At 50.6% G+C, this 23,873-nt stretch overlaps 5 protein-coding genes and 1 non-coding gene across 6 annotated transcripts; 3 read left to right on the forward strand and 3 right to left on the reverse strand.

Annotated features, from left to right (window-relative positions):
- Positions 1–3,985: 3,985 nt before the first annotated feature.
- Positions 3,986–8,425, forward strand: SMAC4_01858 (uncharacterized protein; the record flags this gene model as incomplete). Its single annotated transcript, XM_066089663.1, has 3 exons — positions 3,986–4,795; positions 4,863–4,959; positions 5,016–8,425. Exons 1-3 carry the CDS (start codon positions 4,754–4,756, stop codon positions 8,423–8,425), a joined length of 3,549 nt encoding a protein of 1,182 aa, XP_065946430.1. The 5' UTR covers positions 3,986–4,753.
- Positions 8,426–8,624: 199 nt separating this feature from the next.
- On the forward strand, positions 8,625–8,698 carry SMAC4_13459. The gene has a single exon. It is a non-coding gene; the product is annotated as a tRNA-Val (tRNA).
- A 304-nt stretch (positions 8,699–9,002) lies between these two features.
- SMAC4_03810 (uncharacterized protein) lies at positions 9,003–11,305 on the reverse strand. The gene is made up of 2 exons (XM_003347664.2): positions 10,057–11,305; positions 9,003–9,989 (listed from the first exon to the last, which is right to left on the reverse strand). Exons 1-2 carry the CDS (start codon positions 11,090–11,092, stop codon positions 9,157–9,159), a joined length of 1,869 nt encoding a protein of 622 aa, XP_003347712.2. The 5' UTR covers positions 11,093–11,305; the 3' UTR covers positions 9,003–9,156.
- A 38-nt stretch (positions 11,306–11,343) lies between these two features.
- On the reverse strand, positions 11,344–17,324 carry SMAC4_03809 (uncharacterized protein). Its single transcript, XM_003347663.2, has 6 exons — positions 16,474–17,324; positions 13,779–16,363; positions 13,072–13,710; positions 12,498–13,011; positions 12,051–12,433; positions 11,344–11,970 (listed from the first exon to the last, which is right to left on the reverse strand). Exons 1-6 carry the CDS (start codon positions 16,943–16,945, stop codon positions 11,644–11,646), a joined length of 4,920 nt encoding a protein of 1,639 aa, XP_003347711.1. The 5' UTR covers positions 16,946–17,324; the 3' UTR covers positions 11,344–11,643.
- Positions 17,325–17,544: 220 nt separating this feature from the next.
- Positions 17,545–20,409, reverse strand: SMAC4_03808 (uncharacterized protein). The gene is made up of 5 exons (XM_066090006.1): positions 19,654–20,409; positions 18,877–19,547; positions 18,492–18,811; positions 18,337–18,432; positions 17,545–18,279 (listed from the first exon to the last, which is right to left on the reverse strand). The coding sequence occupies exons 1-5, from the start codon at positions 19,761–19,763 to the stop codon at positions 18,034–18,036; spliced, it is 1,443 nt and encodes a 480-aa protein (XP_065946431.1). The 5' UTR covers positions 19,764–20,409; the 3' UTR covers positions 17,545–18,033.
- A 1,586-nt stretch (positions 20,410–21,995) lies between these two features.
- On the forward strand, positions 21,996–23,869 carry SMAC4_03807 (uncharacterized protein). The gene is made up of 3 exons (XM_003347661.2): positions 21,996–22,328; positions 22,385–23,178; positions 23,251–23,869. Exons 1-2 carry the CDS (start codon positions 22,196–22,198, stop codon positions 23,110–23,112), a joined length of 861 nt encoding a protein of 286 aa, XP_003347709.1. The 5' UTR covers positions 21,996–22,195; the 3' UTR covers positions 23,113–23,178; positions 23,251–23,869.
- The last annotated feature ends 4 nt before the right edge of the window (positions 23,870–23,873 follow it).

Here is a 23,873-nt window from a genome sequence, read left to right on the forward strand (position 1 = left end):
TGCCTAGCTTGAACTCTATGTAAGTCAGGTCTGCCCTCCGACTGGGTGCACTCCTGGGGTGCGCCGCACGAACCACATTTTCGACCTTGGCGTTTCTAGCATCTTCGATATCTGCACCTCTCTTGTGTATTTAGCTGTAAGCTCCATGCCATACTGGCACAGACTTCCCTTTTCCTCTTTGTCGAGTATTATCACTTTCACCAAGGCTTACTTGCGTGTATATCTTGTAGAATCTTTATACCTATAAAGATACCCAATTTTCACTAAATTAAATAAGTAGCATAATTTTTTGACATTTAAGTAATTCATTTATAATTATAAAAGTTGCTTTAAAGACAAAATTTGTATAAAACTCTAGACGTTCTATACATTAGCTAAATAACTTTACTATTATACTAATTTACAATTATTTAAATGTGTATTTTCTTGAAAAGAAACTAATAAAAGTTTTTGTATAATCTACTAGAGTATTAGTTTTAAGTTCGCCTCTTTTATATTAAAAGACAATTTTAATACTATTGATAATTTAATTTATATTAGATAATGAATTGAATATTAGCGAGGCAAAACTATAATAGAGCTGTGAAAAATTGTATTCAATTAACGTATTAACCATAAATAATTTCAATAATCAAATTAAATATATCCTCCTTAGTTGGGAGGGTTCTGCTAATAATATAAATTCTAAATAATACTTTTATATAGTGTTCGCTGCAATGCCTTAACTAGCTTATAATAATAGCACTAACATAGAAATGCTACAGTGAACTATGTACTTGTAGCAGAGCGGAGTGGAAACAGTAAGAAGTGCGACAGCGGTGCTGAAGGAAGCAGCGTAGTAGCAAAGACAATAGAGGGATGTTGTAAAAGAGGTCTTAAAGAGAACTCTGCTCTCAAGACAGAAGAGTACAGTAAACTCTGCACTATAGGAGTAGTGTCATAGGGCGCGAGCAAGCACTAAGCTAAGACTTTGAATTGTTGTGCGAAGAACAGGAAGAGAATTATATATGCGCACGAGAATTATATAGGGCATCCAGAGCCATGACAGCAGTCTGTGCTCGGACTGCTGAATGTACTACAGTCAGACAGCTGTACTCAGCTGGCTACACTACTGCAGCACATGTGCATGTGCACCTATATATAAGAACAGGGCAGTAATGCTTATGACAAGTAGACTGTATTGTATTGCTTGGATTGTGCTTGCTTGCTTGCTTAAGGAGTGGCTAACTAAAGTAGAAAAGAGATCTTTATATATATGAACGTTAAGTATCTAGAAGCTTCCAGAGTGTAGGAGCTTGTGTAAGTTGATAGGAGTGCTTGTAGGAGCACCATGCCATAAAAGGAATAAACTGAATCTATGAGCTTCTGGTGCATTCTATGATGACAAATTAGTCTAGAAAGAATACTGAACAAGTTAGAGAATCCTAGAATATAATATTAAAACTTCTGTATTCTAGCATGTCCTGTGGAAGCTGAGTAGACTGATTTCATAGAAAGAATAGTCCAATCAGCCTTTTATACTACAAGATAATACAAGGCAGTTGTAAAGCATAGTACTAGCCACACGTTAATATAATTAATAATTAATTAGTATCATGAGGCGAGTAGGCACCGTTGGGGATAAGATAAGATATGCGTTGTTTGTTACGAACTTATGAGATACATGGACCAACCAGGCCGCTGGGTCAAAATCAGCCACAAAACGGCTGAGCAGTGTAACCACAACCCAGGGCGCACGGACAAGGAAGGCTGATCAGTCCAGCCAAGATGATTAACTGATCAAGTGACCAGTCGGGGCAGGGCGCGCAACTAGTCAGGATGATCAGAACTGATCACCTTAACCACTGAGCGCAGGCACATATTAGATTGACTTATGGGCTCAGAAGAGCATCAGAAGACAGATATCTCGCAGAGGGCGAGCAGGTATAAAGGGACGACTGAAGAACTCAGATTGTCAGATGGTTCGACAGTAGCCAACACATATAATAGATCATTATCACCAAGACCAGTATACGAGTATACTTGTTGTGAACTCTTTAGCTTCACCAAACAGCACTGATAGTCTTTATCTTCAACTATCCCATTTAGGCAGATCAGACTGCCGTTCATCACATTGTTGTACAAGGGAAAGGAAAAGAAGTGTACGTGGAGAACTAGCTATATAGGCAAGAGCCCAGCAGGCCAGTTCGTGCGCGCGCACGTGAGACTGCACGTGACTGCATAACATGTGACCAGTGCGTGAAATGCATAGCTTTGAGCTATGGCACCAGCTCTGGTATGGCATATGTGCAGTTAGTGCAGTGCTGTGACAAGGGCAGTGTTCTGGGCTTGGAACAGTAGTTCAATTCAGCTATTAAACTACTTTGGTCTCGAAGGCCTTGTTAAATCCTTTCAAGCCTTTCATTCAGGCTGGGCTTCCTGGACTTCTTATGCCAAAGCCTTCCTTCCTTTTGATAGGTACGTACATCTTCCTATTGGCCTAATCTAACTACAAGGCCGCAGAGCATCTATCTAGTGCACACTATTGTGCTTACATGTAGATCTTCCTAAATATTTTCCTCCAGTGTTCTTCCTTTCTAGTTTGGCTAGCGCAGTCTAACGTGGAGGCAATGCAAGCGGGAGTTGTGTCGTTGGCTGGAATACGCCGAAGGCGCTGAGGGTACTAAGGTGATTCCGGATAAGTCATGCCGTTGAGGAAATAAACTTCCCGAAGGTGTAGTGTTGTCGAATGTCCGTATGACAAGTGCAACCACATCATAGGCTAGCTCTATGATAATTAGCTAAGTTAACTATAGAGAAAAAAAGAAAGTAAGTTTATTGGAGAGTAATTAGCTAGCTTGTTAGCTAGCTTATAATAGCAATTAAAACCTTAGGGTTTAAGATTCCTCCTATATTATAGGCTGCACTTAGTTATTATTCATTTGGGTATAAAAATAAGCAATTATAATTCTTCAATTGCTAATAAAAAGAAAGAGTAATTATAGTAAATAAAGAAAATACTATAACGGTTAATAATACTACAATTATATATATGTAATCAACCACGTCAAATTCTACAATTTCAACAATTCTTATAAATTTGAACAGTTTTATGATGGCAGCCTTGCAGTTGTGCCTCTTGACTGCCATCATGTGACGAACGGCAGTCTGACCTGCCTAAGTGGGATAGCTGAAGGTAAACACTACCAGAAGACGTTCGGTGAAGCTAAAGAGTTCACAACAAGTATGCTCGTGTTGATACTAGTCTTGGTGATAATGATCAATTGACTACTGTCAAACTATCTGACAATCTGAGTTCTCCCGTAGTCCCTTTATACCTGCTCGCCCTCTGCGAGATATCTGTCTCCGGATGCTCTGGTCGAGCCCCATAGGTCTATCTAATATGTGGTGGCTCACTGGGGTGTTGGCTCACCCTGGAGGCCGTGAGCCTTGTTGCCGCGTGAGCCTACTGTCCTGACCCGTCACGCTTATCGTGAGCCTTCCTATGTCTTAGTGTTACACGGTCTAACCCTTTTTGGTTGTCTGTGTTACCAGCCTCGTGGTTGGCTCGTGTTCCCTCATAAGTTCGTAACACATCACAACTATATAAGACTACTTAAGAGATCGAATTGCCAGCTTTGGTTACTTGTATTCTTTTGAAACATAGCTTAGTAATGTAGTGGTCCGCTAGCGCCATGATAAATTTCTATAAATACTCTCTAATAAACGCTAAAGTAGGCCATGGTCTAGGTGAGCCCAGCTAATTAAAGCTCATTACGAGCAGTTTATACACTAGCTTGTAAAAAGATTTACTGAGACCCATTTACTGGCGAGGTTTACAGCGTACCAAACGCGCCCTTAGAGAGAATCATAGACCCCGACTTCAGGTGGTCTACCTAAGCCAAGCAGCCGGATAGTCTAGCGAACGGCGGACAGCGCCCCACAACAACTTCGGCTCGGCTTCGGCGCCGTAGTGACCCACAATTTCAGGGGCACTTTGCCAAGACACAAATAAACTGCCTGTTTTGTCTTGTCTTGATGTTCACCTCATTTGTGGCCCTTCGAGCGCCTCCAAGCTCCAACAGATGAAGGTACCGGGACACGGAAGGGTATCAAAGAGACCGCCGTGCTGCTGTTGTTTCGCGGCCATCGAATTGGCCCTGCTGGCATGGGTGGCTGGCAAGCGTGGAGGGTTTGCCATGGCCTTGACGATCATGAATGCGGATCATCATCCACCCAGCCGGAGGAAGATTGACAGCCAGATTTGCTCATTGGACACCCAGAAGGTGAGGATGGGCGGAGGCGAGAGACTTCACTCTCTACTCTCTTTAGACGTTTGATGAGAATCATACAGAAGGATGGGTCCCAAGGGCCATTGGAGAGCTAGAAAATGTGGGACGGGAAGGAAAGAAAGTTGGCGGGGAATTGCCCGTTTGCTGAATGAGAACCGAACTTTGGTGGGGTTGGTGCGTGTAACACCGTACACCAACCATACACTGCCATAGCGTAAGTTTGGCGTAAATTACCATGGTACACTACACCTTCACCACTACAGTATGGTAAATCGCGCCAAGCTGGAAATCACTTTACGCGTGTGCGCAGGCAGTCACGTCTTCCGACCAAACCTCCATCGCGGTATCATCCAAACATACCCAACAATGAGGGCAGTGACGTCAACCTAGATTCGCAACCGACCTGAATATTGCAGTATCAAACGTCCGTGGACAGTTATTAATGAGCTTAATCGTGCCCAACACTCGAATCTGGCGATAGAATGGCCTCAGATGGCGCCATCAAGGCCATTGACCCGAGCACGGTTCGTCCATTCTCAGATAGTAGTCCGATAGTGGAAAGTTTTGCTGATCTTTTTATCCGCCATTCAGATTCACCAGATCCAGTCTGGTCAAGTCATCGTTGACCTTTGCTCTGTAGCCAAGGAACTCGTAGAAAACGCCCTAGATGCTGGAGCGACGACAGTCGGTATGTCCCGAAGTAGCCTGTTCGTGAAAGATGCGCAAACATTGACGAATAACTAGATGTCCGATTCAAGAATCAAGGTCTCGATTCGATCGAAGTCCAGGATAATGGCAGCGGAATATCGTCCAGCAATTACGAGTCGATCGCACTGAAACACTACACTTCCAAATTAGCGACATACGATGATCTTTCAAATTTGCAAACCTTCGGCTTCCGAGGTGAGGCCTTGTCCTCCCTCTGCGCCTTGTCACACTTTACCATCGTGACATGCACCCAGAAAGAGGCGCCAAAGGCTACCAAACTCGAGTTCGAGACATCTGGGAAGCTTAAGAGCACCACCGTTGTTTCGGGCCAGCGAGGTACAACCGTCTCAGTGGAGAACCTGTTCAAGAGTCTACCTGTCCGCCGCCGCGAGCTCGAAAGAAACATCAAGCGAGAATGGGGCAAAGTTGTCAACCTACTCAACCAGTATGCCTGCATTCAAACCGGCGTCAAATTCACAGTGTCGCAACAGCCTACCAAGGGAAAGCGAATGGTCTTGTTTTCAACAAAGGGAAATCCCACCACCCGAGAAAACATCATCAACGTCTTTGGCGTAAAGACTATGACTGCTCTGATCGCCATGGACCTCAGGCTGCAACTAAAACCCACCACTACTACTGGACTCCTGAACAAGGCGCCTGCTGCTCAGGACGAAGACACGACAACAGAAGTTCGCATTTGTGGACACATCTCCCGCCCAGCTCACGGTGAAGGTCGCCAGACGCCAGATCGGCAAATGTTTTATGTCAATGGAAGGCCTTGCGGTTTGCCTCAGTTCGCCAAGGTCTTCAATGAGGTCTATCGATCCTATAACTCGACTCAATCGCCTTTTATCTTTGCTGATATCCAGCTTGACACGCATCTTTACGATGTCAACGTCAGTCCAGACAAGCGCACTGTTTTGCTTCACGATCAAGGGCAAATGCTCGATAATCTGAGGGAGTCCTTGATAGAGCTCTTTGAGCTACAGGATGTCACTATCCCCGTGTCACACATTCAACCGCTTAAGAGCTCCACATTCAGAGGGCCTTCAACAGCCCCTTCGGGATCATTGACCCAAGCTCGAAGGAGAGACAGTAGGGATGCTTCAGAGGAACCGGACAGTCCTTTGCCTTCAGATACACCTGGAAATGGACCGGAAGGCGGCAGAACAACCAGGAGTACCATCAATGAGGACTCGGGTGAGCCCGTGAGCGATGATGAGGCGCCCAGTATCCGGTCTACTGGCTCAAAAGCCCAGGCTGGGCCGTTCAGATCGACACCTGCTAATACACAGGCATCGAATCTACTTTCACGGTGGCTTGAGCGAAAGTCTGAGGTCCGCAAACAATCACATAAAGCTGCTCCCATTACGAAAGACGACAACAGGGAGAGATTCCTTGCTGAAAAGGGCCCGCAGTCTCCAGACAGGGCTAGTGGAGATGGCCCGAAGGATGCCAAGTCGGACGCCGAACAGGACATTGCAGAAGACAACAAAGATGCGGAGGACGGCTCAAGGACTGGCAAAGTGGTTGATGAGATGGAAATGGACAGAGATGAACCGCCAATTTCATCCATTCCCCCACCGTCTCAGCCACCTATTCCGAAGAGTAGCCTTTTATCGATATCACGTCCACCGAAACGGTTAGCACAAGAGGAGGTGGCAACGATCACTATTGGTGATCATTCCATCACCAGTGTGATTGGCTCATCCAATAAAAGATCCCGACTATCAGAGCGCATGGGGTCGGTCAGTCTTGAGAACTCGCCGAAGAAAGGGGCTAAGACTGTTCCCGTGCCTTCTTTCGGTGGCCGTTTGACTCAGCTGTTTGCTGCTTCAGCTGCTGCATCTTCGGGGTCATCAAAGGGCCTTGAAATGACGACTGAGGATGTAGAGATGGCCGATGAAGAAGAGGACGAAGAACACAGCCAAGTGGACAACGAAGAAGAAAAGGATGATGACTCTGATGAGGAAGCACTTTTCGTGAGCCAAACAAAGGATGTGGGCACAGTGGAAGATGATGCTGTTGACGAAGAAACTGAAAACTCAGCTGATGAGGAGCGCGATGGTCCCACAAGTGGCCAGAACACTCAACGCAGGGCGGAGGACGAAGAGGATGGTGAAACTGAACCTACAGAAGATGCGCCTTCTGAGTGTTGCCACCATGGCGACGATGACGAGGAATACATCGACGAGGATGAGAAGAAGGCTCAAGAAGAGAAGAAGGTGCAAGAGATGATCAAGGCAGCTGAGACGAAGGCAAACGAGCCTACTGAAAAGGGCGAAAAGCGCTCCCAGAGCTTCGTGAAAGGGCGATTCAAAAAGAAAGACTTGACGTTCAATCTCATTCAGCGTGTGAAGACCAGCGAAGACGACATCCGGTCTAATATGGAAGCCTCGGCAAAGTACCTACCCACCGCCGGCAGAGTTGCCTCGTCTACACAAGAGAGCAGCAATGGGGAACAGGCAACAACAACAACAACAACAACAACAACAACAACAACAACAACAACAACAACAACAACAACAACAGGTCTCGACGCCGCCGACGCCGAAGAGAAACTATCCCTCAAGATCTCCAAATCCGACTTTGCCAAGATGAAAATCGTCGGCCAGTTCAACCTCGGCTTCATCATCGCTGTCCGGGAAGCTTCTTCTTCTTCTTCAGAACCTTCTTCAACTCAAAGCGCCACTACCACCCCCCGAGAAGACGACGACGAGCTCTTCATCATCGACCAACACGCCTCTGACGAAAAGTACAACTTCGAGCGCCTCCAATCCACCACCACGGTGCAATCCCAGCGCCTCGTCCAGCCCAAACCGCTCGTCCTCACCGCCGTCGAAGAAGAAATCATCCTCGAACACCTGCCCATCCTCTCCCAAAACGGCTTTTCCGTGCACGTCGACACGTCAGGCGACTCGCCCGTTGGTTCCCGCTGCAGTCTTTTATCTCTGCCCTTGTCACGCGAAACCACGTTTGGCGTGGCCGATCTAGAAGAGTTGATTTTCCTACTGGGTGATAATCCCACCTCCAGTGCCACCACGGCGATACCGAGACCTAGTAAGGTCAGAAAAATGTTTGCTATGCGAGCGTGTAGATCGAGTATCATGATTGGACGGGCGCTGTCTAGGGTGCAGATGGAGAAGGTGGTCAGGCATATGGGCGAGATGGAGAAGCCGTGGAATTGTCCGCATGGGAGGCCGACTATGAGACATATTTGTGGGTTGGGGGCGGCGTTTGGGGATGGTGGTACTACAGGTGGTAAAGGAAAGGATAAGAAGAGGGGGTTCGATGAATGGAAGGGCGGAGAGAGGGAGAGGGTGGATTGGAAGGGGTGGGTTTGGGGGAAGAGGGAGGAAGGGGAGGAGGAGGAAGAGGAAGGGGTGGAAGGAGAGGATGAGGAAGGGCAACAGGAAGAGGAAAGGGGGGATGAAATGAGTGAATGATAAGTAATAAAACAAGAAAGACTAATTATATGAGTAGGTAACATCAGATCATGAAGCCCTCCAACCCATTTGTACTACGTGATTGATGGTGTCGTCGTCGTCGTTGTCGTGAACTCCCGCGTTGTCTTGTTGGGTCCAGACTTGAGGTTTTCCCGCTCCTTGATAAGGTCTAAGCCGCTAGCTCCACTTCAACAAATACGGTCCGATGGTGTAGTTGGTTATCACGTCAGTCTAACACACTGAAGGTCCTGAGATCGAGCCTCAGTCGGATCATAACAAATTCTCTTTTTGGTTTTTTCTCAAGACTATATTCCATTTCCTTTTTGCATTTCACTGCCGGTTCTTTGATATTTCCCGTCTTGCCTTACTTTTTGAATGTGTGCAAATGCTTTTTTCCTGCTCGGGTTTGAATCGGGCGCTGATACACGAGTACCAAAAGTGCAGTCATCATGTCTTTTGCAAACTTGTAGTGGATATTATGAAATGAAGAACATAGATGGGCAGTATATTCTCATTCGATAATACAATCCCAGAAAAGTATATTTTCCACTCCAGAATCATTGATATTTTCTTTTTCGTATGGTATTTGTAACCTCTAGTATGCTAGGTCCAGCAGTAGATCATCACATACTTGACGACGATATCTACCGTGACACGCTTTGATCATTTCCTTCACCCAGGCGTATCTACCCCACGAGCTACAGCCAGTAGTGTCTTATTCTTCCTTTGAATCAAATTCCTTGAATCCCCAAATCCTCCTTCCTCTTCCTAACCTCCTCCACCGCACCCTCCGGATCGCTAACCGTCGGATTCCTCAACTGCCACGCCATCACCACCTCCAGTGCCTTACCCATCCAAACCCCGGGCTTCACACCCAGCGTCTTCGCCAGCTGCTTGCCATCAATGATCCGCTTCACGCTCGGCGCATCCATCAGGTCCATCTCCACCAGATGATCCAAAAACGCCTGCCACTCCTTCAGCACGTCCTCCACCGTCTCTTTACCTTTCCCGGAAGTCCTCTCAGCAACATCAACAAGCACCGCGTACAACACCTGCAGCCGCCAGTTCGCGTTGACGCCCGGCCTGGAATCCCATTCCCGGATACGCATCCCCAGACTGTCCCTCTCCATTTTTTTGTTTTCGTCGCCGGCGGCCGGACAAACGACCAAGTCGCGCATAGCGAGAATCGCCTGTCGGTGTCTGTGCGACGCGGTGATCACATCCATGAGCTTGTTCGGCGCGCGGTAGCCTTCGCGGGCGGCCTGGGTGGCGAGCGGCGGGGCGGGCTTGCCGCCCTTCAGGGGAGGGTCATCGGGCAGAGGAGCGAACGGGACGAGGGCGGCTAGGTTCCAGGAGAAGTAGGCGGATTCCGGAGAGGTGACGAGGAGGGAGTAGATGGAGCCTGGGGTGGCGAGGGTGGTGGAGAGGGAGTGGAGGGTCTTGTAGGCGATGGGGAAGGAGGTGAGATCAGGACGTGGGAAGTCCGCGCGCGCGGAGTCGGTGAAGAGGGTATGGTAGAGGTTGAGGTCGTTGATGTAGGTTAGGGAGGAGAGGGGGTCGGGACCTGGCGAGGGAAGGTTAGTATTCTTGAAGAGGTTGTAGATTGACAAGGAAAAGGGAAATAGACATACCCTTGAGCATCTTCTCCAACTCGACACCGATTCGCTCTCTGCTAATCTTCAGCTTGAGAGCTTCCAACACCCTCTCATCACCCATGACCGCCTTTGCCTCCTCGTCAATCGTGAAGCCGAGCCTACTAGCAAACCTGATGAGCCTCAACACTCTCAGCGGATCATCCATGAACGTCTGCAGCGGCTCCAGCGGCGTCCTGATCAGCTTCCTGTCCATATCCTTCATGCCGCCCGTGAAATCCTCCACCTTGCCCGTGTGCAAATTGTAAAACAGCGCATTGACCGTCGCATCTCTCCTCAGCGCGTCCTCCTCGGCCGTACCGAATTCGACCTGCGGGTTCCTGCTGTCCTCGGTATACGTCTCCTTGCGCAGGTTGACAAAATCGACGTCCAGGCCAAAGAGCTTGATGGTGGTCGTCTCCAGGTGCTTGCTCTTGTCCGGGTTGCGCGCGATCTTGTGCAGGTTGCCCACGTCCTGGGGACCGATGGAGTGGCGCTCCCGATGGGCCGGGTCGGCGTCGCAGTAGTCGCGCAGGCGCAGCGCAAAGGCCTCGCCTGTCATGTTGTTGATGGCCACGTCGATGTCGTGGCTTTCGGTCCCGAGCAGCTTGTCGCGGACCCAGCCGCCTGCCCAGCGCAGGATAACGGGCTCGTTGACGTTCTTGCCCTCCTTCTCTGCTTCGACTTCGGCGGCTTGGGACTTGTTGATGTACTCGGCGACGTCGACAAGGAGACCTTTGAGCTGGGCCTCAACCGCGTTGAGCGGGATGCTCTGGTCCGTGAAAACTGAGCTGTCGGCCATGACTGTTTGTCGTCTGGTTCTAGCAGCCTTAATGACGGGAGGGGTGGTGGCTCTTATGGCCTGCCTCTTCGCTGAGTCGCTCGCTTGAGCTTCAAGATGAGCTAGGGTTTGTTGTTCGAGCTTGTTGTCGGATGGCGGGGGTGGTGAGGACAAGTCGCCTAACTTGCGCTTCATGAGGAAATTGGGAGAAGGATGAAATCGTTTCAGCGGTAAGCGTGAGAGACGAAAGAGCATCAGGCGTGGGTTGATTTTATCGATGGATGGTTGTGACTTCGCGTTTACACGGCTGTCTTGTCGTCAACGTGAGATACAAACTGAAATTGTGGAGTGCAGGCTTTGAGTTGCTGTGAGAGGCCGACCGATGATTGTTCCTTCCCACCACGCCGGTGACTCAGTCCGCAGCAACCTTGTAATTGACAAGAAAATTCGTGCTTGAATGTGACGAATAAACCACTGTTATGCCAGAGTTTGGAAAACTTGGGAGGTTTACGTTTTATACTTTGCAGGTTGCACGATTGATTGTCGACGAAGTGCAGTTACGTCGGTGGACAGTATCCACACGGTGTGCCACACGGTGCATGAGAAATAAACAACGACCCCTTTCAAAGTCCAGCTTCAGCATCAACACCGTCTTTCGACAAAAAAAATACTAGATGACTTCTAGATAACAGATAAACCCAGCCAAAAATGATCTGTCTTGGCCTCGCCTTCTATAATAATGAAAAATGAGCCTACGTGACTCCAAGATTACCCACATTAAGCTTCACCATCTCTCTCTATCCACCTCAAGCTGTAGTAGCCTCCTCCTTCTTTTCCTCCTCCACCGCCAGGGCGACATCAGCCGTTTCTGCTGGGACTTTAGATTCCTTGGGTTCCGCCTCAGCGACAGGCTCCGGCACAGCCTCCGGCACAGGCACAGGCTCAGGCGCAGGCTCAGGCTCAGGCTCATCCAAGGCCAGGTCCTTCCTCAACTCGGGCAAGAACCGATCGATCCTCTTCCACGTCTCATCCCACAGCTCTTTGCGCTCCGGGTTCTTGCTTGGTGGAACGAGGTAGCCGTTGCTCGACATGATCAGCAGCACATTTTTCAAGTTCTCTGGTACAGCCTCCTCCTACAGCGCACGCAAGATCGTTAGCTTTTGACTCGTTTGTTCCTCACGGAATTCCCAGGCGCATGTTGGGTATGACTTACCAAGCTATCTCCCTGTCCACTGTTCATCAACCGATCCATGATCTCAATGATCTTCAACCACAGATCCAACATGCCATCCCACTGCGAGAGCATGACGAGATACTGCAAAAAGACCTTGGACAGCAACGACGCTGCCTGCACGCGCGTCTCGCTCATGCCGTCGCGGTCGGACGAGAACACCTCTGGCTTTAACAATACCAGAATCAGAGGGAACAGAACTTCGCCAAAGATAGCTGTCCACTCTGAGTGGTCCTCCGAGGTGAGCTCTGGCGAGAGGAGGGACCTTTGCATGGAAGCAAAGGCCAGGTGCCGGACTTCACGGCAGGGGTTGGTGCACTGCGTGGTGAGCGACTTGAAGATGGGTAGCCAGTAGGCGGACCATGCTGTTCTTGCGTTAGCACTCCATTGTTGTGGATTCTCGTTCAGACCATTATTTTCGTAACTTACCCTCGTTGCTTTCCAGATGCGACTGCTTCATTAAATGCGGAATACGCTCCGTCATTTGCGAAATAATGTGGATGGCCTTGATGCCCCGCGCAACCACTGCGTTCTCGCTAGGCTTCTTGTCCTGCTTGACAGGTCTGATAGGCTTCCTGCCGCTCTTCTTTGCAGTGCTATCCGCCCTCTGCTCCTCAATCGCACCGATGCTAGCCATGGAAGCGAACTCGTTGAGCAGCCCAATTGCCGCCTCGTAGTTGTCTGCTATAATCGCCGATGGTGTGCCCGACACTCCGCTTTCGAGGATTTCGAATACCGCAGGCGCCGAGTCGGAGTTGGTGGCCAAAGTACGCAAGATCACCCAGAAGTCGGGCGAAGTCATCATCTCGCTCTTAAGAGGGCATGGCTTTTCTGTGCACTCCTTAAGTCCGCGAAGAACAAGAGAGGATGTCTTGAGCAGGATCCCCTTGGAAAAGAGGGAAACGGTGTGAAGTAGGATGGGGACCCGGATGAGGTCGAAGTCCTGGTATGTCGTTAGTCTCTCGTTTCTGCAATGAGGGTAAGCATTCAACCGAAGACTTACATAGCTAGCTTGAAGCAAAGCAAACAAATAGTAGGTCGCTCGCTCAATAACAATGGGGTGGTAGTTGTTGAAGTCGCGCACGATGGTGTGGATAGCTCCAATGACCCTCTTGCCCAACAGCTCGATGGTTTCGCGGTCACGAAGAGCCAAGACCGTGCAGTACTCAATAACATAGACAAGAGTAGGATCATAGACGGCTGTGTTCTGGCGCGCCTTCTGGCCGTTCGTCGGAGAAGAGAGAGGGATGTTCTCTGCCTTCACAGTCATAACAGCCCCTTCCGGTCCGTTGTCATCAGGGATCTGAGCCAGCAGCGCATCAACAAGCGCCTCAAGGTCCTGCGCTGAGAGTGCCGAGACGTTGGCAAAGATATCGCCAATGTGGCACTGGTTGACGCAGTCAACAGTGCAAAGGGTGCTCTCCAGTTCCTCATCCGATGGCTCCGGCGGGTCGTCCGCCGCGTAGCTCGAGATATACGAGGTGAAGGCGGAGAAAAAGCTGGTTTCGTTCTGTTTCTGTCGGTCGATTACGTTAGAGGGGCTCTGCAGCGGTATCGCGGGCAAAGCGAGGCGGTCTGGTTCCGTCGAGAAGAAGGGCGGTATTAGTGAATTAACAAATAGGTTGAGCCATATCCGGACGATCTGGTAACGGTTAGCCTCAAAATTACTTCCTTCCTTGACTAAACCAAATCTGGGGTTACTCTACTCACATATTTCCAACTATTCCGAATGATATGCTCCGAACCCGTCACCACGCGGAACAGGACAAGCGTAGCCAGCTGCGGCCGAACGTCCCTACCGAACTTGACCGCCAGCTCGCTCACCATGACGCTGTTCTCGCCGACTTGGACTTCGGTGTTGAGTTGCGTGTTGGACAGCGACTCGCTGCTCAGCGTTGAGATCAAGCTCAGGCGGTAGACGAGCTCATCCAACGCCTCTGAATTGCCGTACTTGGTCGCAATCCGCGCGCACTCGTCGAAGCCGGTAATGACCCGGGCATACACTGTGTCGTCGGTTGCCGACATAAACACAAAGAACAGGCAAGAAATGATGGCATTCCACGTCGTGTTAAAGATATCGGCATCGTAAATATTCGTATCGCAGAGGATCAGCGGGCCAGCCGACTCCGTCTTGAGAAGGAGCTCCTTCCACGCGTAGTCAAACCCATGTTTATTATCGTGCTCTTCGGGCAAGATGATCTCGTTGGACTTGATGGCATCATAAATGTCTTGCAGGTATTCGGGTGCGAAATCCTTGCCGCCGTTCTGACCGCGCAAATTGCGAGCAAAGTCTGTGTAAGTCATACGGGCATGGCCCCTGAAGTTGGGGTTGTGCTGATCTGTGTTGAGCATGATGATCGCGTATGTGAGAATGTAGACGGCGTCCTTATCTGCCACACCTTCAGGAGTACTGCTGGCGCAGTACTTTTCCGAGAAGGAGATCACGATGCGCTCGATCAGCTGTGCCTCACCAGGCAAACGGAAGGTCTCCAAGAGAATTCTCAGCGCCTCATCAACACGCTTGCCGGTAAAGTCCATCATACCGATGAAGTGGCCGAGGATCGCCTCATTTCCTCTTTTCGAAATGAACTCGCCGAGCTGCTTCTTATTAACCCTCGATGTACCCTTCAAGAACGTCGCAACGCACACAGGGTCCTTGTCGCTGGCGATGATTTCTTTATCTTTCAGGTAGGCCAGGCCTCCCTTGGGGTTCTCATTGAACTTGTTCGTCCCCTTGATGATCACCTTCTTCCTCGCCCGCCTTTCCCTCAACTCTTCTGGGTTAGGAAGACCCTTCGTCTCCGGAGCCTGATCCAGCCTTTCAGCAATGTACTGGATGAAGCGAAGGAGCGCATCAAGACACAGGGGTGGAACACTGGTGGTGCTCCACGTTGCTGAGTCTGGGAGGGCATTTCTTGCTAGCAGTCCGATCAGGTCCTCACAGAGGTCTACCCGATCTTCGTCACAGTCGTAGTTGACAAACAGTTCGACCATGAAGCTTGGCATCCGCACAAGAACACCTATGTTTTCCACCATAGCCTGTCTGGCATCCGGTTTTCGCGCGCCTCCTTCAAGACCCAGCTTCTGGCGGTCCTTGACCGGAACAGGCGTCGACCGGCCACTACCGGCCTGCAATGGTGGTGGCTTGACGAGCTTAGGCGCTTGAGGAATACCCGAATAGAGACTTGGGTCAATGCCCGGTTCTCTGGGAATCTCAACGGCTGGATGTAGGCAAGCAACCAAGTATGACAGATACAACTCCTGTTGGAGTTTGAGAATACCCCTGCAGGTAGAGAGAAGCGTGCCAGCAACAACCAGCGCCTCTTGCAAGACAGCCATGTTATCGGACCGTACGAGCTGGAAAAGGTAGGAGCACAGCTGGTCCTCTGCAATGGTGGCGAGCGCAGGGTGTCTGGCAATGGATGGACCAGCAACTTCAAGAGCGACATGGATGATGCGGAGCGCCATGACCCGCATCTGGTCAGGATGCTTACGGTCATGGGGGTTGAGGAAGCTCACGAGAACACGAAACAGTTCCCTAACAGAAGGTAGTGAGTAAGGGCGGAGATCCATGGACGCAGTGCTTCCAGTTCCCGAGCTGGTGCTGCTGCGACGAGCCTCTGTCGTACTTCCAATACTGCTGCGATCCCCTTTTTCCGTCTCAACAGCTGTAGATGGCCGCGGTTCAGCAGAAGACGTAGCCGTCCCTGGGCTTTCGCTCCCCTGCGCCGCCAGCAGCTCAGCAACCACTGGAGTTACCGGCACGTCTGTTCCGTTAGCGACAGGGTCCAGCTTGACACTATCCATATCGCCGCTAGTCTGCCGGTCCAGTGCCTCGCTCTCCTCGCCAGCTTCCACCTCCAAGTGCTTCAGGTCCTCAAAGATGATCTGACACATGCGAACCATAGACGCTTCCGCCGTCTGCCTTAACACCGCAGAGAACCTCGACCGCGAGCAGATGGTTAGGCCCCGGCCCATCATGTCACAGACGCTCTCGTCGCTCAGGATGTCGCCGCCAGGCCCAGCCAGCATGTTCTCCATCAAGTGTAGTATCATGAGCAGGACAACCTCCTCTTGCGCCGAATCGCTAATGTCGAACTGGCAGTGGGTAATGGCTGCAGAAAGGGACTGCATGGCCAGGGCGAGCCGAGGAGACTGGGGCGCGATGAAGCCATAGGACAGGAATTTTTGGATAGCACGAAGCGCAAGAATCGTGATCGGAGCGGCGGTGCCCTTGGCTTGGATAATCTGGAGGAAAGGGTAGAGTAGGACCAGGGCATCGAACTGGTGAATATCTGCGATCATGCGGTTAGCCCATTGATTTATCCTCGAGGGCCTTTCTGCCTTCCCATTGACAAGACGCGTCGGTCGTTCAGAGTAACAGCGCCGTCTGTTGTATAGCTACCTTTGACACCCGTCAACTCCTGTCGAAGCCTTCCGAAGCCTGATATCAGCGGATTGTCCAATATGCTCTTCCCCTTCTTCCCCCTTAAGCCCCATCGGTTGGTAGCCAAGTCACTGGAGCCATCGACGGCCGCGGACCCAGCCAAGTCCTTCTGATCGCGACGCAGTGCCGAGCCGGAAGGGGGCACGAGCTGGATCAAGTTCGGGCTGCCGCCCAAGATGGCTGACACGGACGAATGCGGCGAGCGGGCATGTTTCTGAATAGCGGACGTGATCGCAATGCATTCGGATATGACGAGGGAGACGGGGTCGACTGCTACGGAGACAGGGCGGGTGCGATATTGCATGCGCGACGACGAGAACTTGGGGCTTTGGCGGGAGACGGAGATCGGCGTGCCGGGTGCTTGTGCTGCTGTTGTTAAGACAGCCGAGTCCGCGAGGGCAGCTGGGTGGTCACCGGCATCTCGACTCATGCTGCGACTGCCAGTCTTTCTTTTTGGCGTATTACTTGGGGGTGTTCGTGGGGATTCGGGCGGCCCTCGTCCTCGGTGAGCCTTCAAAAGAGAGTAACGGCGTCGAGTGTTTGCAGGTATTTGGAGTTGTAGAATGCCGTGGTTAAGTCAACAAAGTGGGAAGGGGGTAACTCTGGGTGTGACAGGTGGACGGTGGACAGGTAAGAACTAAGGTACCTCTAGCGCGGGTAGTAACAAATGTCCTTTGGAGGTCCAATAGTGTACACCTGTCAGTGGCCGCGGCTGGCAACTAATACCACGCCAAATTAGAGAAAGGATGTACCTCGACAACGCCAATGCTGTTCAACAACACGGAGGGTTTTGAGATTCTTGATCCTTTTGGGGAAGATATTAAGGATAACGAACATTTAAGGCAAGTACATATGCAGAATTTAGGCAAAGGACATATGTTCCGTATGTACATGCGGCCTGGGTAGGCTGAAGAGCGAGGTACCTCCAGGACCCAGTCTTTCTGATGTCAACGCACCTGGCAGCGCCGGCCCACTGTCTCCATTCACGGCCCGGGCCCGAAGCCAAATAGCAGCTACCGCCGGGTGACCGTTCGGGAACCGTCCGAGCATCTTCAATCTAGATGTTCGCAAAGCAGGACGAAGCAACCAAAGATAAATATTTGGTCATCTGAATCTTTTGTACTCGCTACAGCTGACTGTAAAAGCAAAAAGACACCCCCTGAACGCCTATGCCATGACTTCCTGTACTTCTTGGCCGCGAGACTCGTCTATTATACATAATGTTTAGATTTCCCCCAAGAAAATTTTATCTTTCCGGCCCCTTCTTGACATGGATATGGCATGAACCGTCGCCAATTACATAATACCTGGGCCTTATCCTCCATCTCCAACTGCCCCTTTTACACACAAGTTAGATATAGTGTGTATATATGGGCAGTCGTTGCAAGTGCCCTACCACCCACTTTCTTTGCTTGCGTCCACTTGGCAAAACACGGGATTGGACCGTATGAGGATGCTGAATTATAACAAGAAAGCAACATTAAAAAGATAAAAAAAACTGGGTGGACGCTCAGCTCACTAAGAGCCCTCCTTCTTCTCCTCCTTGGGAGCAGCGTTGGCTGGTCCGTCTGCCGGTCCGCCTTGTTGTCCGGCTGCTGGTTGCTCTTCCGCCTTCGTGTTCTCCTGCATGGCAAGATTCTGGATTTCGTTCTTGTCCTTCTCCCATTGGCCGGTGGCGTCGCCAAAGGACTCCTTCATCTTCTGCTCCTTCATCGCTTTCTCCTTCTCCTCTTTCTCGCGAGCGATTCTCTCCTGCTCCATTTTCTGCTGACTGTTAGTGACCTGTCAAACTTTGCATATCCAAGATGTTTGGCTGCTTACCTCCATGTGCTTGATATCATCTACACTAGGCTCGTACAAATGCCAGATGGTATAGTGAGGGAGGCCAACAACTGAGAAGCCCATTCTCCTCGACATCTGTAATCATAGTGGTTAGACCTGTCTACTAAAGGTAGAGGACTGCCTGGCGAACTGACCTTTCCAAAAGCTTCTGTCTCGGCATGTTTCTCGAAGCTGAACGCCGGGAAGTGGACGCCGTAACGAAAAACCTTGGCCTTTGCGAGAATACTCACTCCACCGACACCGTCGATCTCCATTTCCATATCGGGATCGCCATAGGGGTCGCGGAGATACGCGAGATGGGGACGCCAGGTGGCATACTCTGCGTATCCCTCCACGATAACTGCATCTTCGTCGAGAGTATCTGCGAGTGCGAGGGCAGTTTCGGACTCGGCCCAGGAGTTGAGATCGTAGGGCTGTTCTCCGCCGAGCCAGTCAGGTAGCGGGCGCCAAACATCTAGATTACTGTTAGTGTTTTCGGTTCTCTCTCTCGAATATCAGGTAAGGAATGTAGAGGCTTACTTGGCACGATCACATCCTTGTTGTGGCGCATCAGATCCTCCAAAATCGTGGTGGGCGCAGTCTCCACGTCGACATCACGCCAGTAGACCCACGAATGGTACGGACGGAGGGCAGCGCTGAGAAGCCAGTTTCTGGCTTGGGCCATGAGCTTTCTTCTGCTCGCCTGTGCGGCGAAACCGTGACGGCTCTCTACATCCTGATTAACCTTCTGTCCAAAATCCTTCTCAATGATGGAAATTTCGCCAAAGTGCTTGGAGGGGTCGGCGCTGGCTTGGATAGCGGATAGCTCCCGTTCGAGAACCGCCAAGGTGTTGTCTTTCGAGTCCGAAACGAGGAAAGCGAGATCGATCAGATGGTGGGGATACGTGAAGTTGACGAGGTGGCCGAAGAACATGGGCATGTGTGCTTCAGCATCGCGCAGCGGCACGCAAATAAGGATTCGCTCCTCTCTCTCCCATCCTTTTGCGGTGCCCTGGACGTTAGACAGGTCGTAATATCGCACCGTCTCGAGTTGGAAGTCTTCGGAACCGGAGCCGAACCAGGAGGACGACCCTGAATCGCCGGACCAGAACCACAGCCCGAAGAGGAGTAGTGATGCTAATCCTATCGCCAATCGCACGAAGAACCCCTTCCGTCGTCGAAATGGTGGTGCCGCGCCTCGTGGTTGGAACCTGTGGAATGATGGCAAACCGCTCCCGTCAGCCTCCATTGTTCGTTCTATCCGCTTGTGGTGATTCAGGGGCTCGGGGAAGGCCCGAACACGCCAAGGCACGTTACCTGTGAGGAGAGATCTCGAATGTGTTTCCTCGCGGATACCCATTGGAATATCCGCTCGCATGGTGCCGAGGGACCGCCTTGGACCCGGAGGATGATGCGTATGGCAGCATTTGGCTGTTTGGTGATAGAAGTCGGTCGCTGCAGGGGCGGCCAATATTATCGAGCACCTCAACCCCTTTGCGCGCGCAGGGTACCTGAGTCCTGTAACTAAACCGGAAAGGCTAACGGGTGCTGCAGACTAGTCGGTCGCTCGCTGGATATCGTCGACGCACGCGCTGTCGGAACTCTGTCGAAATAGATGAGGAGGAGACCAGGCCGATTCAGGATCAATGCATCGTGGTCAGAGAGAAGTTGGGCGGAAGATCAAGACGATCGCGTTCCCGTAGCACCGAGACGTTTGATAAAAGCTGAGGTGTTCGCACCGGGCTGTGGGCAGCTTGACGGATACACGTACTAAGTACCAGTCCAGGTAAGATTGGCGGGTGGGATTTCTTTACCAATGGCGTCGCAAATGGCCCGGCCGTTCGACGGGGTCAGGTCCTGCCATTTGTACCGCAACTGCACCCACCCAAAATTGACCCCAGACTCAGGCGCCTTGGTTTCAGGAGTTCTACAAGATTTAGAGTCGCCAAGACCCCAGAATTGCTGGCAAAGTCAATCTGAAACAGTGGCAATGGAATTACCGTTGAGTCTGTACTGCCGTCGTCATTTCTGTAAAATACAAATATCTCGAGGTGCCTCTGCCGATGTTATTTTCACGACAGCTCCAGATGATTTGGGGGACTTGGGCTTTCATCGCGAGCAACTGGACATCATTCTTCAGAACATGGACTTCACTGCACGACATATCATGGGCAATGCCTTTGGTACGACTTGAAACGATCAAAAATTTGGCAACTTTCTTTTCATTTTTCTATCATGCTTCCAACTTCCCAAGGCCTTGATGCAAATCTCAGGGACAGGCACACCGCGATCCTCCACTACATCCAATTTTACTGGGGTCATCAAGAGATGTCGAATCATGAACACAAACCTTACCTCGTCCAAGATGCGTTCCAACTGAACGTTTGGAATGTTCGCGCCATCAACTACTGACCGGTCAGTTCATGGTCATACGCGAATCGGCATCAAGCAGAAGGCGAATACGACACAGATCAGAAAAGCCGTTTTAACTCAGCCCTACAAAGCCGGCCCAAGTCTCCCACACCCCAAAACGGTGCGCAGGAGCCTCGGACAACGGAAGCCAAATGACACCCCGAAGGGAGACACCACAACTAGTCCTCACGTTCCGAAGAACGCTCCAGTGCGGATGGATGGCTCGGCCCGTACATATCGTTGAATGGATAGACTGTTGTCATCATTGTGCATGGGAAAGAAAATAGACAAAGTACCTACCAGATGGGCATGTCGACTCTCCCACTAGACGCAAGGCCTTTTTCAGATCCTGGACGACTTTGAGTTTGTTAGCCAACTTGCTCGCAACGAGTGTGGAAGAGTTGTGGTTGCAAGATGGGGGGTGATTGTCATATCAGAAGTTTTTGGTATAATTGTTTATCGCTCATTATTATTCAGAAGCAGAACTGAAATATTTTGTTTCATCATGGACAATCGGGAAGGTGATGGTGAAGGTGAAAAGCGGTGAGATGCTATGCTTACCTAGTGGGTAGAGACCGAGAAAATGAGGTGGAAAGGTGACAATGACAAGACAACTTTGCCTATACTATTGATTGTTAGTCAACGATTCTTCCAAATGTAATGCAAGTGAAGAATGTATTGAGTAAATGGTCAGATGGTAGTGCATGTTGTTCGATCGCTCATAGAATATCGCGAGAACTGTGGTTATGGGATCATCATGAGATGTGGAAGGCAGGAGGGAACAAACTTACTCTGTACGCGTGAACCAGCGAGGCCATATCAGACAGCCAGGACGTCCTCTCAAGCAATGGGGTTCGCCATCGCGCAATAACCAAGAGGACGTCGAAGCAGTTGACATGGCCATGCCAATTGCTGAACCACCGCAAAAGGCAGCCCAACCAAAGCAACCATGAGCATCGCAAGAAATGGTATCATGGTTACTTCCAAAGAACAGTGGCCATGTGAAGTGAAGGCATTGATCCAATACCAGCAATCGCAAGCCGTTCCTGTCGTTGTGGGTGGTGTGGGTTGGTGGAAGAGTTCAAGATGAGGTTGAAACGAAGCGCGGCAGAGTTTTGTAGCTGCGCAAAAAATTCGAGCATTGGTGGCTTTTGCGCGGGTTTTGGGTGGGGCCTGTGGCTGGGTGGTCAAGAGCGACAGTGAATCTGAGGTTGCGCCACAACATCTTGAATTTGAAAGTGGATCCACTGTAGACGGCGACTCTCAGGTCTCATTTTCCACAGAGGAACCAACTGAAGTCATCAACGACTGTGAACAAGGAAACCCATACACGAACCAGGTCCCTTTTCTCACGAAATTCAGGAGTCTCCGATTGGATGAGCGTCACAAACATCACAGCAACTCACAAAGTTCAACATATTTGCGGCCCTCAAATATTGCCTCCAACATGGCCGACAGAAGACGTATCAACGGACCGGTTGGGACCACCATCCCTCCCATCTATGACGATGCTCCCGAGAAGAAATCCGAAGTTGCCAGGGCCACAAGGTCACGCCCGGCGAATGTAATTCGCAAAATGTGTAAGCGCATTGAGGAAACGCTCTTTCTTAGGAACCCAGTCTAACCTCGCCTTTAGATCTCAAGACGGGAGTGACACCTTCGGCCTCTGGCTCTGCTTACCTAGAGATTGAATCGTCCGGCAATGGCGGCTCTGGTCTGAAGCTCAGTTGCAGTGTCCATGGACCCAGAGCATTGCCCAGGTCAACACCTTTTTCTCCTCACATCATCTTGTCCACCCATGTCAAGTTCGCGCCCTTTGCGACCAAGCAAAGGCGTGGTTACATTCGTGACCCGATCGAGAGAGATCTCGGCACCCATCTTGAGGCGGCTCTTCGCGGATCTATCATTGCGGACCGTTGGCCAAAGAGTGGTGTGGATATCATCATCTCCATCGTCGAAGGAGAGCAAGATCGGGAGACGTCAAAGGCCCAAGGCATTGAGGCATGGGACACCATGAATGCCTTGAGTGGCTGCATTACCGTTGCCTCGGCTGCACTGGCTGATGCTGGCATTGACTGCGTCGATACTGTTGCCGGAGGTGTTGCCGCGTTGGTACAGGATGCATGTGACGATGCCGCTCCCAGCATTGTCGTTGACCCGATTCCTTCTGAGCATGAGAAGGTCCTCGCAGCATGCTGCATCGCATATCTCCCTACACGACAAGAGGTCACGAACTTTTGGTTTAAGGGCGACCTACCTGCGTCTGATATGGACCTCTACTCGCAGCTGGTTGAAAAGGGCATTCAGGCTTCCAAGAGCGCCAACCGAGTGCTTGTGGATTGCCTGAACGAGACCGTCGGGTGATCATGAGCTCGACGTGGCAATGTATTTTTAGCTACACGCGAATGGGAAATGCTCGTATTCAAAGCTGTAAGTCCATCAACAAAACCGATGTATGGGAGAGGCTCATGGGGTTTGCGGTCTGACGGTTCATGTGCTCAGAGCATCTCTACCATCTTGTCCGATTTATGGACTCGAAGACCGGCTTCTGATGCGAGGGGTCGAACTACCAGCCACCCCGTACTTCCCAATAGCCCCATACGTCAGGTACAAGTGATGGAGGGCACCGATCAATAGCCGGACTTTTCAACCCCAACAGAACTGCGTTTAGAGGGTCGGCGGCTGGCTGCGACAATTCACAATGGGATCGTCATGTTCCGGCGGGGAGCAGTTTCGAGATGCCTGTCACGGTTTGACAGGTTGAGCGAGCGCTCCTATGCTGAAACTCAGCTGGAGGATCGCAATGTATTGGACGAATGACGTCCAAAGAGAGTTGTGATTGATAGGCAGAGGTACCCTCTGAGGATGACTGCCGAAACACCACAAACCGCGGGGTATGAGAGCCTTCCACGTTCTTCGCCTCAATGATCGTCTGTTTCTGAAAATGGAAACAGGATGCGGGGAGATTACGCGTACTTATCGTTTCTTTCATGGCAGCATGTCATGCTCAAAGCAGGTAGAGCATGGTAGACATGGCCAAATGTTTGGCTGATCATGAACCGCAGTTTCGACTATTGAGATACATATACAATGCACCTGAACGCACCATTGTATCTGTTTTCTTT

The sequence above is a fragment of the Sordaria macrospora genome, chromosome 3 (assembly GCF_033870435.1).
Source record: "Sordaria macrospora chromosome 3, complete sequence".
In the NCBI taxonomy this organism is placed as follows: Eukaryota; Fungi; Ascomycota; class Sordariomycetes; order Sordariales; family Sordariaceae; genus Sordaria; species Sordaria macrospora.

Excerpts from the sequence above, each read along its gene's own strand:
- SMAC4_03810 (XM_003347664.2), bottom strand. The coding sequence starts at position 11,092 with ATGCTCTTTCGTCTCTCACGCTTACCGCTGAAACGATTTCATCCTTCT. Across the intron at positions 9,990-10,056 it reads GTTGGAGAAGATGCTCAAGG|GTCCCGACCCCCTCTCCTCC; the intron begins GTATGTCTATTT and ends TTCCCTCGCCAG.
- SMAC4_03807 (XM_003347661.2), top strand. The coding sequence starts at position 22,196 with ATGGCCGACAGAAGACGTATCAACGGACCGGTTGGGACCACCATCCCT. Across the intron at positions 22,329-22,384 it reads GAATGTAATTCGCAAAATGT|ATCTCAAGACGGGAGTGACA; the intron begins GTAAGCGCATTG and ends CCTCGCCTTTAG.
- SMAC4_03809 (XM_003347663.2), bottom strand. The coding sequence starts at position 16,945 with ATGAGTCGAGATGCCGGTGACCACCCAGCTGCCCTCGCGGACTCGGCT. Across the intron at positions 12,434-12,497 it reads GCATCTGGAAAGCAACGAGG|CATGGTCCGCCTACTGGCTA; the intron begins GTAAGTTACGAA and ends ACGCAAGAACAG. Across the intron at positions 11,971-12,050 it reads GTGGACAGGGAGATAGCTTG|GAGGAGGCTGTACCAGAGAA; the intron begins GTAAGTCATACC and ends CGTGCGCTGTAG.
- SMAC4_03808 (XM_066090006.1), bottom strand. The coding sequence starts at position 19,763 with ATGCTGCCATACGCATCATCCTCCGGGTCCAAGGCGGTCCCTCGGCAC. Across the intron at positions 19,548-19,653 it reads TTCGAGATCTCTCCTCACAG|GTTCCAACCACGAGGCGCGG; the intron begins GTAACGTGCCTT and ends ATCATTCCACAG. Across the intron at positions 18,812-18,876 it reads CAAGGATGTGATCGTGCCAA|ATGTTTGGCGCCCGCTACCT; the intron begins GTAAGCCTCTAC and ends ACAGTAATCTAG.